General features: G+C 43.0%; 1 protein-coding gene across 13 annotated transcripts in view; it reads right to left on the reverse strand.

Moving 5' to 3' along the window:
* GLRA2 (glycine receptor alpha 2) overlaps positions 1-17,675 on the reverse strand; it is a 112,876-nt gene extending 95,201 nt beyond the window's left edge. For 3 of the 13 annotated variants that reach the window (XM_083437460.1, XM_083437468.1, XM_083437472.1), the window contains exons 1-2: positions 16,737-17,672; positions 14,268-14,401 (exon numbers count right to left, since the gene is read on the reverse strand). In XM_083437460.1, the coding sequence (XP_083293586.1) occupies positions 14,268-14,401; positions 16,737-16,804 (202 nt within the window). In that variant the 5' untranslated portion in view covers positions 16,805-17,672. Of the gene's footprint in view, positions 1-14,267; positions 14,402-16,736 lie in introns of those variants that run through there. The other 10 variants (XM_083437467.1, XM_083437466.1, XM_083437464.1 and 7 more) reach the window with 8 other exon arrangements.
* Between the last annotated feature and the right edge of the window lie 922 nt (positions 17,676-18,597).

Below are 18,597 nucleotides of genomic sequence, written 5' to 3' on the forward strand. Positions count from 1 at the left end.
GTTGGAAGGAACCCTGAGGATCATCTCATCCAGCCACTGCAGTGTAGGAAGACACAGTTGTCCCATGGGGGGTCAAACCTGCAATCTTGCCATTAACAGCACCATGCTCTAACCAACTGAGCTATAGTTCTATCCTCTTTTAGTTGCATCCAAATGCCAGTGATTCCTCATAATAAATACCATGGAACAGTTGGGAGGGTTTGGTCTGAGTCTTCTAATCAAAAGGCATATATAATCACATCCCCCCACCCCACCATAATCACTACAATATCTGATCCTTTGTCCCATCCAGCACCATATTCCCCAAGATACTTCCAACTTCCTTCACATGCAATGTATGGGTGTAACATGGCCGCCTTGAGAAGGCAGCAAAAGCAATGGTGACAATATAATGCTCAAAGCTTGACGGAGGGTTTACAAGAAGCAGCTGAGTCATATGTGGACGAGGAGCTGTGCTGGGATTGGGCACTGAGAAGGGCAGCTGATGGAGACATAGGGCAGCAAACTCTTTTTTCATTTGTCATACTTGGTAATGGAGACTTCCTGATTAATCCTTAATTTTACTTAGATATATGAAGGAACCTCTGGTGTCTTAACATGGATTACACACTCGATGGGCTGCAAGTAAACTTTCCACATTAATACAAAACAAGTGGATGGGTTCATAAAAGAGCACGCAGCCATTGTCTCTGCAAACTGCTCCCACCCGTTGTGCTTTTGCCGTCAGTTCTCAGAGTCCACCAGTTAAAAGCTTCCCATTCCAACTAATGTGACAGGAGAGAGAATAGAAGTGCACTTTGTGCTTTCACACATGCCAGTTAATTCAAACTCTCAAATGGACTGAGTGCTTCCAATTGCTGTGCCACAATGGCATAATGAAGACAGAGTTGTGCTGCTTAAATGCCTGGGCAATGATAACAATGGAGATGGATTGGAAAGGAAGGGCATGGAAGAAGATCAAACTGGGCTTGAAATGTAACATGCTGAACTTGAAACATGGAAAATCAGAGTTGGTTCTATTTTAATTATTTTTATTTCTCACCACAATTCTCAAGGCTAGATATCATGTCATTAAGTGATTTTGGTCAGTTGAAGGCAAGCCCCTTTCACAGCAGGACTTCGAGTAGGCGGCAGCTTTTTTGACTCAAGTGTCTCTGGGTCCAGGCCTCTTCAAAGGGAAAAAAGTTGGGGTCCCTTCCAACTTTACAATTCTATGATTCTATGATATGTGTTGGAATTTAATATCTTGGTGTTTTCTGCACAAAGTCACAGGGCCGGATTCAACTACAGTGGTACCTCGAGTTAAGTACTTAATTCGTTCCGGAGGTCTGTTCTTAACCTGAAACTGTTCTTAACCTGAAGCACCACTTTAGCTAATGGGGCGTCCTGCTGCTGCCGTGCCGCCAGAGCACGATTTCTGTTCTCATCCTGAAGCAAAGTTCTTAACTCGAGGTACTATTTCTGGGTTAGCGGAGTCTGTAACCTGAAGTGTCTATAACCCGAGGTACCACTGTAATGGGTCCCACTAGTTGAAGCTCAGGCAAAAACCTCTGCTAGTGAAACAGGCCTAACTCCCCCACCCCCACCCCTGCTTCCCAATTGAATCTGAGTGGGAGTCAGAAGAATCTCCAGAATGGCAGGTGGGAAGAGGAGAGGGGAGATAGATCCATCAGGCAAGCAGGAATGCTTGCATTGACAGAGCAATCACCTTAGTGCCACACTGAATTCCTTCCAAAGACTTTACACAATGGAAACCATTTCAGCAAAATATTTGCTTGTAATAGCCAATCTTTTTATTAGGTGGGCTTGGTATTTTAAGTCTACTCTGATATTTTAATTATCAGTTACGTTGCTGGTCTTTTTGTTTTTTAAATTGATTTAATTATGTATTATTGCTCCATCTCTGTTATCTGAGGTTCAAGCAGCCTCAGTGGCTAGCAGTGCCTTTTACCAGTTATAGCTAGTGTGCCCATTACAGCTATTATTGGATGGGATAGCTCTGCTGTGGTGAATCATGCTCTGGTAACCTCAAGACCTGATAAATAGAATGTGTTCTATGTGGGGCTGATGGGGCAGGTATCATCTCCTCTAACTTTGGTTGAATGCCATCCCAAATCTATATAAAATTTTAAATTACAGTTGTGTGATACACAAAGGAGGGAGGCGACGTTCATGTTGAGCACTGTTCAAATTCCCATACTTCTTTTATTTATTTGTGTTGTATTACTTGGTTGTCTCCAGAGAACAAAAGAGACAAAATGGATATGGTTCTACAGATTATTGGATCAAAATTTGTTCTCAAGTGTGTGTAAGATTTATGGCACTCAGTAGTTTCTTGACACGCTCAAATAAGACAGATCACTTTCTCTCCTCTTTGTCTTGAGCTGGCTTACAATTCCTCCTGTTCTTTGCAGACAGTCTCCTTCTACTGTGCCAGCATGGCATTCTTTTCAGACTAACAAACATCCCTGCATGACACTGGGATGTACTGTATCTATATGAAATCTATCAGCATTGAGAGACCTCCTGCCATCTCTTCAGTGACAAGCAAAATCTGAATCCTAGTTTCAAGAGCTGAAAAGATAATATGCACAACCTGATCACTGGGCAGCTTTCTGTATTTGTAGACAGTAAAAACAAATGGAATGGAATAGATTATTTTCAGGGGGAAAGCCAGGGGCCAACAAAATCTGGGTTTCATCTCCTGAGCAATCATTGTGTATACAGTGGTACCTCATGTTAAGAACTTAATTTGTTCCGGAGGTCCGTTCTTAACCTGAATCTGTTCTTAACCTGAAGCACCACTTTAGCTAATGGGGCCTCCCGCTGCCACTGCACCACCGCCGCACAATTTCTGTTCTCATCCTGAAGCAAAGTTCTTAACCTGAGGTACTATTTCTGGGTTAGCGGAGTCTGTAACCTAAAGCATCTGTAACCTGAAGCGTCTGTAACTCGAGGTACCACTGTACTAATAGCAATATCAGTTGATAGAATCATAGAATTGGAAGACACCACGAGGACCATCTAATCCAACCCCCTGCAATGCAGGAAGGAGTCTTTTGTCCAACATGGGCTGTTCTCTGACAGTCAGTCCTTATGTAGCCAAAAACAATATCACCCACCAACAAGTGGAGGAGTGGGGAGCCTCCAGTCCATAGTTCTGCCAGGCTTTCCCATTTGGTTTCTTTTGGCCAAGCCACACGCACCTGCCCTACAGATACATCAGATCAGAGGCCGGTAGAGGAGGAGCTTTCACAAAAGGGACTTTGCAGACAAAATGCAAAGGCAGCAGCTGGTTGCCAGGTGATTGTTCCCTATGTAGCATTAATAGACAGATTAAGGCTTGCATTGGTGGTATGCGATGAAGAACATGAATTGAGGGACACACAGACCCCCACATGACCAAGTCTTCAGAAACAAGCCACTACCCATACTGTTTATATCTCACACATCTTAATGGGTTGCCCTAGCCATGCAGCTTCCAACATATATAAATACCTAACAAAACATTAAGCATTTAAAAAACTTCCCTATACAGGATTGCCTTCAGACAGCCCGGGGCCTGGATAACTCCATACCCTCCAACATTTATCCGATGAAAATAGAGACAAGTAAGGAAAAGTAGGACATTCTGGGATAAAATCAGAAACCGGGGTGGCTTCTTTAAATCAAGGACGTCTCTGGAAAAGGGTCTTGAAGGGTCTGTAATATTACACTAAGAGGCCTGTATGTGTGATGGCCTGGTGTGAATGTGATCCCTCTCCAAAGGTGTGTATGGGGGAAGCACTGCTCTGATCAACCCATTGCTCACTTGTGCATGGGGAAGAGTGAGAAAGAAGGTGCTCCTCTACTGTGTCTCATCAGACCTCCAACTCTCCGGATCTCCATTATACGCGCTCAGTGTTCCATTTTCAATACAAACATTGGCATTTTTAGACAACAAATGAAATGGATATCTCTTGGGTTTCTACTAAGCACTTTACATACCACCCCTCTTCACACATTAAGAAGCTGTTTCCATGCAACAACTGTTCCCCCCCACCCTTCATTCTGTTGTTTACTTGCTGTTGAATGTTTCCTTTCTCTAACTGAGTATTTTCGGTAATTAATTTTTCTCCCCATGGTATTGGCAAATTGCCATGCAATGGGTTTGAACGTGGGGGGCGGGGGGGATCCACGGAAAACTGATTCCCAGTGCCAGAAAGATAAAGTACAAAAGCCATTATCTGTAACTGTTGCCAGGGTAAATTATAAATAAATGACCTAGTCCAGTGTGTTTATTATCCAGCTTTAAACCCATTGACTCAGCATGAAAATAACATGACGCCAAGAGATGAATTGTAATTAGATACACCCCCCGCAACCCCCGCCATAACTGCAGCTCACAAACACTGAGACAGCAGTAAGTTTCACATGTCCTTTTGCATCAGAAGGAGTGACTTGGGGCACATTGTCACTCTAGAACATGAAATAATAGCCCTGTCACAGCACTGTCTGGCACTGAAGGCACTATATATAGTACGGCCTCATTTGTCCAAAAGTCCTCAAGGGTGGGGTGGGTGACAGTGGCTAAACAGAGGAAAGAGAATAGTTCTGCTTGCATAGAAATGTATCCATGCACATGTGGGCTGATGTATACATTCAAAATGAGCCTGCGGTGGAATTCTCCTGGGACGGAGCCACTTTAGGTTGCAGGAAGAAGGTTGCCTTTTTGAATCCACATCCAAACTCTCCCACCCATGGAAAGCCAGAGGAAAGCCTGGTCTTCCTCTTGATGTAACAGGGGCTTATCCACATTTATCTTTCCTCCACACTTTCCAAGCATAGTGCACACTTTAAAGCTCCGGGTCCAATATCTCTCTCTCTCTCCTTTTTTTGCCCTGCAGCTTCCCCCACAAAAACCTGCTTTTTAAGGTTGAACGGGAGCAAAGAGCAATCTGAAGAAAACCCAATTACGTAGATGTTTCTTGTGCCTCAGAGAGCGGGTTCTTGCAGGGAAAGCTCTGGGGCAACGAAAGAGTGCTTGGAAACTGAGCTTTAAAGTGTGGGCCTGAACACTGCATAATCCTATCCTGGTCCCTTGTGCAGGGGAGGACCTTGGTAATCTGGCACCCTGTGTGAGGCCAAAATTTGATGGCCCCCACCCAGCCCTTGTACTGCCTTTCAAAAGCCATGTAAGGGAGGCACTAGGCTTTGGGAAGGGACGCAGGTGGCACTGTGGGTTAACTCACAGAGCCTAGGGCTTGCTGATCAGAAGGTCGGGGGTTCGAATCCCCGCAACGGGGTGAGTTCCCGTTGCTCGGTCCCTGCTCCTGCCCACCTAGCAGTTCGAAAGCACGTCAAGTGCAAGTAGATAAATAGGTACCGCTCTGGTGGGAAGGTAAACAGCGTTTCCATGCGCTGCTCTGGTTCGCCAGAAGTGGCTTAGTCATGCTGGCCACATGACCTGGAAGCTGTACGCCGGCTCCCTCGGCCAGTAAAGTGAGATGAGCACCGCAGCCCCAGAGTCGGCCACGACTGGAACTAATGGTCAAGGGTCCCTTTGCCTTTACCTTTAGGATTTGGGAAGGAGGCTCTAGGGCTCTGACAGTGAGAAAAGAGGACTTTAGGACCCTGTCACAGCCCTCACGCCTCCTTCCAGAACCTAGGGTAAGCGCTTACCAGGCTTCGAGAAGGCACCACCTCCACTTGGCGCCCAGTGCAGGGGAACCGGGTGCGCTGCCCTAAACCCGCCTCTGCCTTGTGAAATGGTTTAATAATGGCTGCTTACCAGATGGGCATTAGCTACCTACAATGGATTTGCAACCATCAGTTTTTGGAGAGATGAAAAATGCTTCATGCAAATATAATGTAGTGTTTTCTGTCACTCTCCCCCCCCCCCCCCCCCCCCCCCCCCCCCCCCCCCCCCCGCCCCCCCCCCCCCCCCCCCCCCCCCCCCCCCCCCCCCCCCCCCCCCACCCCCCCCCCCCCCCCCCCCCCCCCCCCCCCCCCCCCCCCCCCCCCCCACCAGCGTTGTTTAATGTGCCAAGTAAAACTGAGGCTGCACTAGAGGCATTCATAACAGAGCTCAAAATGCAGTATTTCACTCTGTACAATGGAATGGATAAGAGAAAAAAGGCTTTTTCCAAAGGAAGGCAGACTCTCCTAATTCTGCTACGAGGGCCATGAGTGATATGTAACAGGGTTACGTGATTCTGACACCAAGGGTAAGAGAGACTGCAATGGGTGGGTGAGGTGTCAGATATGCTCTCTGGTGCCTCCAGCAACTCATCTTTCTCAGCAGAGAGACAAAGCAAGGAGGAGAGGGGGGAGGGCAGATCATCGGCTTTGTACGCAGAAGGTGCCAGCGTCAATCCTCAGCATCTTCAGACAGAGCTGAGAAAGAAGAGCTGAAGAGCTGGTTCTTGTCAGAATAGACAGTGTAGTGTCCTTGGAAGTTCTAGGTCTGCAACTCCCATCAGTCCTAGGTAGCATGGCCAGTAGGAATGATGGGAGTTGGAGACCAACAATATTTGGAAGGCACACTGGCAACCCCAGAGCTAGATGGGCCAGTGGTATGACTTGGTAGAAAGCAGTTCCCTCTGTTACTATCAGGAGGGATTTTGCAAGTTCTATTGTCCCTTGCTATAGCTGATAATATACTACTATGAAACCACAAGATCTGAGCCAGATACTAACACGGCAAAGTCTCAGGGTTGTCAGTGGGCATGAAGTCAATGCACATGACATCAAGTAGCTAAGGCACACTTTAATCACTATACAGACAACTCAGTCAATATTTGCTGGTTGAAAGGAAGACAGCATTTCAGGGGTCTTGAAATAAGCAAAGCCTGAGCATAAAACACAGGGATTTGCTTTATGTTGACCATGTGGCCATCCCGTTCAGTAGTGTTTACTTTGACAAGCAGTGGCTAGCCAGAAGAAACCTGCTAACAGTTTCTTTCAAATGGGAGATTTGAGACCCTCAACCTGGGACCCTCTGCAACTAAACCTGGGATCCTCTGCAAGGAAAACATTCTTCCATTCACCTATATACTTTTCCCTAGACATGGGAGATTCACGTATAAAACGGTGGCAGGCAACATGGACTAAAAGTGGCCTGCATGCTTACTCAATGAGATAGAAGTGATTTAACCCCTGTCTAACCTCTGCACAGGTAGCTTCAGTAAGAAGGGGAGAGTTCTGGAAACACACATAATGTACCATAAGCCCTGACACAGGCTGCCTGGCCATATGTTTATCAGGGAAACAGGTTTGGCCTCACTAGGCTATGGATAGGATAAGATAATGGTCCATTGCCTCTGTTTTCTGCTCACTGGTCAATCTAGTTACTGATGTAAGGGCACACAACTGTCATAAAGGCTGCCTCTCCCAGTAATTGTGCCACTGTAATTCATTTCAGTACCCATAGAAGCACAGAGATAGAGGGGATCTCCAGTATCATTGAGTCTAGCCTCTCCTAGAAAATCCAGCATCCCAGATCTGGGCCAATATCCCAGATATGTGGCCAGCTCTCATAAAACATCTCTAGCGAAAAAGAGTCTACCTTCTTCCACTGTTGAACAGCTCACAAAATTATTCCTCTTTAAGTTGCCCCCCTCTATAATATGAACCCATTAGTTTGGATTCTCCTCTCTGGAGCAACAGAAACTAGATTTGCTCCAACCAACTACATGACAACCTTTTAAATATTTGAAGGAGGATATCATATCATCACTTAATAATCTCTTCTCCAGGCTAACTCCATGCCCAGCTTCTTCAACCATTCCTCCTAGGACTTGGCCTCCAGGCCTCTCACAATCTTTCTCACTCTTCTGCAGACCATGATCCAGTTTGTCCACATTCATCTTAAACTATGCTGCCCAGTACTAGACACCATGCTCAGAGTGAGTTCTGTCTAAAAGCAGAATGAGACCATTCCTTTCCATAATCTAGACACTAAGGTGTTCTGCAGTGTGAAGGTGTGGTGAGTATGAAGGTGGTGGCAAAATGCCCTGCCTGAGCTCTTTACTTGTTGTAAGGCGGGCAAAGGAAGCTCAAAACAATGGACAGAAACACTCCTATAAAGGAGATGGAAAAACACTGCAACATTTTGTTGCCGTTCCCACTTTATCTCTCAGTCTTACTAGAAACTCATCTCTATGAATCCAGCTTTGCAGAATAGGAGCACTATTAACAATGTTTCTGCTGGGGGCGTGGAATGATGCAAACTAAGGTAAATGTGACAGTGTCTGCTCAGGATTTGTCATGTTTATGATTTGAACAACATGATTGACTTTATGCATCTTTATTTATTATACAGCCCTAGTGAAGTATGCAAAGTACAAACCTGAGATTCACTCCAGAGCAATTGCAGAGCAGAGGCCCCTCATTAGATGTTTTAAAAAACTGAGCAGTAAAGAAGAGTATTTTCTGATGCCTCATTATGGAAGTCCCAAAGGACTTTGCTGTTTTTACCCCTGGGTAACTGAAGCTGAGAAATCATTCCCAATTGAAAAAGAGACCTCAAGCACATCTGGATGTCTAAGCCATCCTAGAAAAGAACAAATGTGTTTTGTATGGTGCCTAGTCCATCTGTGTTATGACATTTATGCACTTCATATTTTTTTATCATATCCTTCTACCAATTTGGAACACAGGTTGGTTTGCCAGTAATTTTTTTTTTATTACAGTATTATTATTAATTTTAATTAATTGTACCTACTGTATGCTTTTTGTAATCCTATTGTACACAGCTTGGAAACTTAAGTGTTGTATAACTTGCTGAAATAAAGTGAATAGTGTGTAAAAATTGTAATCACAGTAAGACAGCCTTATTCGTGGCAAAATGACATGCCAGTGTGGAGCACTGGGAAGAAGCATCATGTGCCAAAAAATGTGGGTAGGTGCTTCTTTGTTGAGGACAGAGAGAAAAGACATGCAAACATCTTGCATGGTCACCAAAGGGATTGGAGCTTAGTAGGTGATCAATGAATTTGTTAGAACTGTTGAAGAAAAATTTCCTCTTTCATTTTATAAATGAGGAGCTTGTGGTCCTTAAGGCTGTAGATATAATCCTTCAAAATACAATCACTCTTTTCCCCATATGCAAAGTTTCCCAAATAAAGTAGAGGGGAGAATAACTGCATGCAGCCATACTCTAAAAGAGAAATATGAGAGATTGGCTTTATTGTCCAGGCTGCAGTTTGGATAGAAGTTACTAAAACCTGCTAAATGAGATAATAGTAAGTCAAGCAGAAGTGAGATATGATGGGAGCAATCACCAGATGAAATCAGTTGGAATTCCAGCTATGTGAGTCACATGTTAAAGGGGCAAGATTCAACAGATGTTTGTGAGGCTCCTAAACTGGTGTGGGTTCTGGGAATCCTTTGCTTATAGTAGGGGTGAAGGGAAGTTTGGCCCTTCAGATATTGCTGAACTACAACTCCTGTCACCCCTGGCCATTGGCCATGAGAATTGTAGTTCAGAAACATCTGGACCAAAAGTTTCCCATAGGATCATTTATACATAACATATCTGAGGGGTGTGTATAGTTATATTTTAGAGGGCTGTTTAAAACAGCTTCCCACTGCCACTGAAGATGACGACTTGAACTTATTATTTGCTTATTACACAAGGAAAAGGTCTCCAAGCCACTTACAAGACCATGTTAGATTTGGCATAGAAAGTAGCACTACTAAATGGTTGGTAGTATGAATCAGATACAAGGAGAGTGTTGAAAGGTGAGTTTCCTTTTTTTCGTATAATTATTCTACCTGCTGGCACATATTAATTGTATCTGAATTATTTTCTTCTTTTTGAAAGCTTGTTTCTCGTGCTTAAAATGCTCGAGAATATTTCTGATTCAAATATGCCATTTTTTTTTGTACTGTAGCATTCCCTCATTAGCCAGTAATTAAACATTTTAAATGCTAATGTACACCTGTTAGACTGTGCAGATCGCATTGGAAGTTGCTGGCACAGGAAAGCTCAAAAACGCTCCACAGTGTAAAAGGCTCAGATGTGCTCTGCAGTGTCGCCACGATACCAGACTCTCTAAATCAACCCAACCCAATGTCTTCCAAAAGTTTTGGACTACAAGCACTGAAACCAGCTTGGTGCTCTCTAGATGTCTTGAAGTTGTGGTCAGAAACTCATAAACTGGGTGAGGCTGCTCTCAGTGACACTTTTACAATCACTTGCCTTCCAAGCATGGGCACCTCTTTGCCATACTGGTGTCAGGGAATGGAAACAGAAAGAAAGCCAATATATTTATTTTATCCAGTAAAGAGCATGGAGGAGCATGCAAGTTTTGGAAGCGATCTGTGAAGTATTATATAAATGCACCTCATACATATGAGGTTGAGGTCCCTTCAGCCCCCCCCTAAAATATTTGAGGGGGCCACCCCACCCCCAAAGTTGATGGGCATTGTCATTCAAATGGTGTATGTGTGCTGCATCTCATTATAAGATACTGAATGGAATGCAACATCACGCTAATATGATTGTTTCATCAGTGCAAGCATGTGGCAGACAGAACAATCTCTTCTCCCCCCCCCCCCCACTATTGGGAGGGTTCTCCCAACCCTCCAGAGTAGATTTGAGGGAAGCATAGAGGTGCATAGGAGGAGAAGGGGGGGGGGGAGTCCTGTTGCATGTGCAGGAATCCTTTTGCTAGCTTTTGCTAACTCACTGGGTTCATTGAATCAAGCCCACTTGACATCTATTTTATATTCCAAAGAAGGGCTGTATTTCATGAAGCAAAGAATCCTTCCCTCATTTTCATACTGTGAAAGTGCCATTGTCTAGAGCGGGGGTAGTCAACCTTTTTATACCTACCGCCCACTAATGCATCTTTCTTGATGGTAAAATTTCCTTACCGCCCAGCAGTGCTTGATGGAAGGAGGATTCAGCTTGTGCCATAGAACCCCCTACCGCCCACCTAGAATCCTGAAACGCCCAGTAGTGGGCGGTAGGGACCAGGTTGACAACCCCTGGTCTAGAGCAAAATTTAACTGTGTACAAAATGGCCTCACTTCTGTTAAGAATGAAAATGTGTCCAAAACCCAACTTTTTACCATGAGTTCTTCATCTTCATCAATACTTAATAAATATGCATTGCATCAATGGGGTGTAAATATGGAAAGTTTTGAAGGAGGGTATATAAATTCAGGCCTTTGCTTGAAAGTTCTCATGAACAAGTCATACCCAAAAAAGTAATACAGAAAGGTAGCCATATTAGGAACCTTCACTAGGCCAATCTGCATATCACAGCACAGTGTGCCTAGCCCATCAACTGGTACATGGTCTAAAATTGATATCTACCTTTAGTAACATAAAGATTATCTAGTGTCTCTTGGTTCTGTTTTTCCACTCATCAAGGAGCCTGGGTGCTTTGCCTAAGGCTGGAAGTAACAGCCTTTCCTTCTTTCCTTTTTGGGGTTTCAGGGATGGGAGAGTCAGCAGTTGTTATGCTTCTTGATCCCTGCAGGACCTCAGTGCATCCTGAAATCTGCACCTTCATCTGAATGCCTGCTATCTCCTCCCCTATTCCATCTGAAGACCAGGTGCAGCTGCCATTGCTTCAGCATCAGCAAAAGGTTTTTTTTTTGGGAGTGTTTTTTTAATCTGCCCTCTGCCCTGCTTACCATCTTGCCTAAAGACAGAATCTGGAGAACTCAAAAGCTTGCATACTATTTGTGAAATTCTTCTAATATGGATTTGGGAACTTCTCAAGAGCAAGTGTGCAAGTTGGATTACTGTAAGACAATCATTAGGGGCTTCCCTTGTGCTTGACCTGGAAGCTGTAAGTAATTAGTGGAGAAGGCGAAGGCCAAGTACCAGGCTATTAGTACACAAAGCCCTTAACAGCTTGGGGCCAGTTTATTTGCCAGATTGCTTTACCTAATATATGCCTGTGCAACCATTTCAGTCTGCGTATGTGGCACTGTTACAGGTCCCACAAGATACTTGCTTTGCACTTGTAAGAAATCAACCTTTCAGTGTGGCAGCACCTGTACTTTAGAACTCCCTGCCAATAGATATCAGGTAAGCACTTTTGCTGCACCTTTTTTGGTGCTAGCTTAAAACATTTTTTGCTGAGGCAAGCCCAGCTAGACATGTAGATGTTATATGTGTTTTATTTTATTTGCTACTGATTTTTTTTAATTACACTTTGAATATTTGAACACCTGCTTTTAACTGCTTTTTATCAGCAACACTTTGTGCATTATTTTATATTGGTGTAAATTACTTCGTGGTGTGTGTTTTTGTTTTGTTTTACAATCAAGCAGTTCATAAGTTTCATTAATTAAAAAATAGCTTACTGCCAGCTTCCTAAGCCTGGATCTTATAAGCCAAAAGGGATCCTGTGTTATAAGCAACAGGAAGGGTCTTCTCTGCATCCACCTTTGGCCCTATTCCCATCGTGTATGTGAAGAATTTGGCCTTTCCTTTAGCATTATTGCATCTTCCACAGACTAGGCTTGCCATAAATCAGGAAAGTTCCTGCAATGTCCTGGTTTCCGGGTGTAAAAACAGTGTCAGGGAGGAATTTTGCCGAATTGGCAAAATGTCAGGGGAAACCATCCAGATGTATGGGAACACGATGGAAAAAGCATCTTAAAATCACAACTTTGTGAGTGTCAGGAATTTTACTTTTTGAAATATGGCAATCCTACCACAGACACACGTGCTTATACCCATCTTCTGCAATTTTTACTTCACTGTTTCAATATATTCCTGCAAAGGTTTAACAGCTAGAAAGCAAAGGAGGCAGAAGACACTAAAGATTCCAGGAAAAAAATGGATTCAGGGTGCTCTAGGAGGTAGAAGTAGAAGTGAGAAGCAAAGAAGCACATTTTGTGTCCTCTTTTCAAATGATAGCAGCACCTTCAGCTCACAGCTTCTTGTAAAATGTGGCAGTCTGATATATTTGCAAATGCAGTCTTGTATAGGTTACGTGCTCAAATGTGCCACCTCTTGACTACTGTGCAGCAGACAATGTGATGCCCTCCAGCTGTTGTTGGACTTCAGTTCCCATCATCCCCAACCACTGGCCATGTTGGCTGAGCCTGATGGGAGCAGCAGTCCAATAACATCTGGAAGGCAAATGACAAAAGTAGCAGAAACACCTGTTTTCCCCACACAACCCAATTATTTTGTCTATATACCACTCTGGAAATCTCATCCTTTGTATTGTCCACTGAACAGCAGAGGCTGAAACAGATTTATTTTAAACACATCATGTCTACAATAGCTCAGATCTAAATTAGAATCGGACAAAATAACATTTCTGTGCACCAAGGTAAGGGTAACCTCTCCCCAAGTATTTCATGGATAGATCTTGTGCACTGTCTTACTTACTAATAACTAAACCTTCTGTTTCTTTAATCACCAGCTCACTTATTTCAAAGTGGATTTGACAGTCCAAATAGACTTCAGCAGATCAACCTGAAATAAGGAAGTTAAATGGCATAGGCCTAATATCATGGACATGTATATACAGATTGCTGTGTTTGTTTATAAATCAATGGGGTAGGGTGTTTTTATTATATTCAACTTATGTTCAACATAATATCCTGTTTATGGATAAAATGAGTACGTCTGTTGAACATAAGTTGAATATAATAATAAAAAAAAACTAATTCTCTACCCTGTTTCCATATGGAGGTAATTCAACTCCACTTTTAGAATTGTGTTGAAACCAGTAAAGAACCACATCCCTAAAATCAGAGTAATTACTTGGGCCACTTTACACATGCATATGCATCAAGTGATTCCTCAACGCTTCAAGCTGATTCAGACATGCATGTTCATCACTTGAGAAGCGCACTGTCTAGCAATGAATGGGACATAACAGATCTAACACCACAGTTGGGGCTTTCATTTTGCGCAACATCACCTCAAATAAATTGTCTTCACTCAAATTCACACCCCAGTCATCTAGTGTACAATGATCAGCGGGACGAAGTCAAGTGTGTGTGTGTGTGTGTGCATGAGAGAGAGAGAGAGAGAGAGAGAGAGAGAGAGAGAACTAGGCCTTGATTACTGCAAGTGAATACACTCAACTAAAAAGCATTTGTGTTTCCAAAATATTAAGTTCTGTTTATGGTGCTGCATCTGTGATGGATCACTCATATACGCAAAGCACATTTTAATTACTGAGTGATTAATATGCTTGTGAGAACAGAGTTTCATAAAGGCCTAAACTAGTGCACATGTAAATATCACAATTGGTATTTTACAGACTCCCAATTAATTTTTAATGGACTTAGAAAGAACTTACCTTTGAAATTTGGCCTTATTCGTGCATCATAACCTGATGTCCGTCCCATCAGTTTGTCCAAGAAATCCGAAGGAGACAGTGCCTGTGAAGGGGTTTTCCCAGATCTGGAATCATGTTCTTTACAGAAAGTTGTCCTAAACAAATAGTTAACTAGCATTAGCCATTATTCTTTGATTGAATTCACATAATTTCACGAGAGAAATCTATTGCCAATTTGAAAAGAATGCAACAATATGTTGATGATATTAATAAAGTATTGCATATCATTCTCAAATATGGAAGAGCCAACAGCGTCACAACTCTTCAAGAATCAGGCAAAAAATGTCGAGGACTGAGATTTTTTTGTTCAATATTGGCTTTTACTTAGACATCATTGAAGAATTTTATAAGTATCGCTGATGGCATATGGCTATTGACCAAACTGCAGGAGGCAGTGGAAGACAGGGGTGCCTGGCGTGCTCTGCTCCATGGGGTCACGAAGAGTCGGACACGACTAAATGACTAAACAACAACAATCATAAATACATATCTGCCTTACTTTGGGTTCATAGTAGTTTAGAAAAACTGGCAAAACTTATCACAGAGGAGTTAGAAACCTTGGCTGTGTTAGTGTACAGAACATTACACAAGCACAGAAACTCTACAACCTTAATAGGCATTAATTAAATGACTTGGTTCTTCACCAATTCTATTTATTTCCTCCGGGAATTGTTGAGATGTGAGGTTTTTAATTTTCAATCAGCCCACATCAAGCAAGGAGAATGGCCCCTTCCTACAGCATTCATATCAATTTATATCCTATTTGGTGTTAATTGTGCTCTCATGCCTTCATAGCTTTCTTCATGTAACATGCTAAGCATTCCCCCTTAAGATAAAGAACAAGAAGTACTTGAAATGAACAAATTTGATCCACAAGGAAATGAATTCCATCATAATAACTCTCCCACACATTTTAATATATTCCTTTGTGTCTAAAATGTGTACTTTAATTGATGTATGTTTGAATAAACCATCTAATAGGGATCAGAAGTAATCCTCTCAAAGGGACTTTTACAATAGGCTGTGTTCTAGTGTTATCTTAAAGTAAGTGCTAAAAATTGATTAAATGTGAAGAGAGAGCAGAGAAATGAAAAAGAAATACAATGGGTGGTATCCAACATTAGTCACACTCAGGATGGATGCACTGAAATCAATAAACTTAAGTCCATTGATTTCAGTGGGTTTACTCTGAGTATGACTAATTTTGGATATCACCCTTTATTTATATAGTGACTGCACAAATATGCATTCTGGGTTATTGGACACTGAAGTCAATAAGTATTCCTAACCCTACACTATGAAGCAGTAACATGTTACCTCATCAACTCTTGTAACATCACATACCTGGTTTCCTTTGGAAGGAAGGGCGGAATGTAAATTTAATAAATAAACAAACAGCATTGCTAAGCAGGACATGACAACCCTTTTTTAAATTGGCATGTAGAGAAATTGGGATAGGCTGATAAGTAGACAAAATGTGTAATTGTAAAATTGGATAATGATCAATTACACCATTGTTATTTGGAATAGCCTTTCATTAGCACCAACAGTTTCACTGAAGTGCATCAGCTGTCAGTTACATTGACAAATACATTATCCCTTTGGAAATAATCACATAATGAAACTCATCTAAAAATCTGATTTGTCCATTTAACTATCCACCTTTTCCTTCTGCTGAACACACAGGGTGTTTAGTTAAAACAATATGATCTAGGCATGTTAAATGTTAAACAGATGTTTCTTGAAGTGATCAAAATCTGCTGGGATAATGACTTCTTTTTGAGGTTTCTTCCGCAAGCAATTGTCTGCCTCTTTAGCACCACATACATGAATTCATATTTTTTTTTACCCCATGTTAATTAATCCAGAATAGCTCCAGTCTTCCAGTTTTTACTCACAGTCACTAATACAGAACAGCACTGCTATTTTTCAGGTAAGCATGCATTTCAAGGATGTGGAAACTCTCCTCTGCCACCCTTTGTGATTAACACAACAGGGAGATTAAAGTGCATTAGAGATTAACTAAATGCACTTGAGTATATTTCCTCAGACAAAAATAAGCCCATCCCAAAAAACAGATTTTACTATCCTATACAGGAAGAAAAGGGACTAGTTGAGAAATTCCAATAATATTGAAGAAGGTAGATTACATGGGGAAATGTTTCCTGTTTCATTGCCCATAAAACATTTTTTTCTCTAACAGAAAGGGTACCTATATAACTTCACTTGCCCAAACTTGTTTGGATTTTTTAAAAGTATGTTACCAAGCAACAGCTATTCTCAAATGGAAACCTGTCTGTAGTCTGCATAAATTTAAAATGAAATATTTATCAACACAGCTAAAATATGTCAAGTTTATGGAGTACTCCTCCTGTGTTGTCCTAAATTCCTACAGGTTTAATAGAGGCTTTCGGAACTGATTTCACCTACCTGAAGTGGTGTGTTTCTAAGAAAAAGGCAAACAAGGCTGTCAAAATGTTCACTAGCTGTCGGTTCATTCCTCCTGTTTTCTGCGTTGAGTGTGGAAAAATATCCCAGAAACGGTTCCAGAGTCAATCAAAGGGGAGGAAGGCTCTCAGAAAGTACTAGGGCTTCTCTAAATCCCCAAATCCAACAATAATTTAAATTTCTTTAAAATCAGAAAGAGAAGACCTGCGTTTCTATACATTGGAGATGGCAAAAAATCAAAAGTACCAGTCCTCGGAATCATGGTTAGGTTAAGCCCAGGCACATCCGAAACAGCCAGCACAAAAGATACGAAGCATCTGAATGGGCAGTTCTCTAGGATGCTTTCACCCAAATCCTGAACCCCGCTCAGAAAAATCAAATCCTTCTCTACCTTAGCACCATGCCAAGGGGAATAGGGCTGCTGCCACGCTGGTCTGTCTTCCAGATCTGCTCTTATTTCCCTTGGGCTTGCACATCGGCATTTGTCTGAATCGTCGTTAAAAATGGGGGAAGAAGCTGTTTGCCTCTCTCCTTCCCTCCCTCTTCCTTATCGGCAAGTTGTAAATATCGAGAGGGGGTGATTGGTGTGGAGCTGGAGGGAAAATGCTACGCTCCCTCCTGTGCCGGAATGAGGGAAGGAGCTCTGATCTTACACACGGACTATAAATTTCAGCACTTGGACAGCTCCACGCTCAGCTTGTGCGCATGCTTCTGGCTCCATCAAACGTGACTGGAGTTCAGAGACGTTTCTTCCTCCAGGAACAGGCGCTTAACTCTCCCGTCCCATCGTCTGTTTTGGGTCCCAGCTTCCTCCCATAAACGCAGGGGGGAGAGAGAGAGAATGGGGCCGAAGAAATCTGAGAAAAGACGTGGCCAAATCTGCTGTTATACAGCTCCGTGGGGCGGGAGGGGGATACCAAGGGGGGGAAGAACAAGGAAGGCGCAGGAAGGGGGGGGGGGAGAGACAGAAGAGGCACTTTGGGTGGGGAAAAGGCAGCGTGGGGAGAAGTCAGAAACCCACCATGGTGCCTCAGAAATATCCGTTATTTACACTCCTGCCACTTCATGAGAGTTACTGCTGCCAGACTGTATGTAGGGTAGAAGGAGAGCCCCGGCTTCCCAGGGGTGGCGAGAGAGCTGTGGCAACTCGGTTTGCCTGCCTTTCTCAACACGGCAGTTCCTGACTCTGAAATGGGAAGAAGTGGTGAGGTGGGGGGGGGGAAGACCCCAAAGACCCCCAGGATCTCAGTGAAGAAACCCCACAAGCGCCTCAGAGGACAGCATAACCTCCCAGAGGGGCTTCGATTATGGAAGCCACCCACTCTCGCCTCGTCTTCTGTGGAAACAAGGCATATCTTTGCACCTTGCTTGCTTGACAAAGGAGGGACAGGTAAGAATGGAGGGCCGTGGAGCCGGTGGGATGACAGAGTGAAATCATATCTTTTTACCTCAAGAGTTGGAAACGGGCCCTATTTGCAAGAGAAAAAGCAACCTTGGAGAAGGAATAGCCTCTTATTTTTGAATGGTGGAAGGGGCCACCTTTTGCATTGTCTCCTGGAAATATGCAGGATCCTTGACATTATTCAGCTGGATTTTAACTCTCACCAGAAAGTCTGCCCACTGAAGAGCCTCTTTATTTGAATCTTCTACAACAGAACTTTCTGTTTCCAGAGTACATCTAATTAGGAGGTAAAGTGGACAGAGTGCCTGTGTATTTGTAACTCAATAAGATGTGGTGTCTCTCTCTCGTTCTGGCTCTGCTGTAGAAATTTGGAATGTAATGTCAAGCAAACTAGCCCCTCCTACGGCTGATGAAGATGTCAGCCAGATTTTTAAATGTCTC

The sequence above is a fragment of the Podarcis tiliguerta genome (genome assembly GCF_965153285.1).
Source record: "Podarcis tiliguerta genome assembly, chromosome: 4".
NCBI classification, from domain to species: Eukaryota; Metazoa; Chordata; class Lepidosauria; order Squamata; family Lacertidae; genus Podarcis; species Podarcis tiliguerta.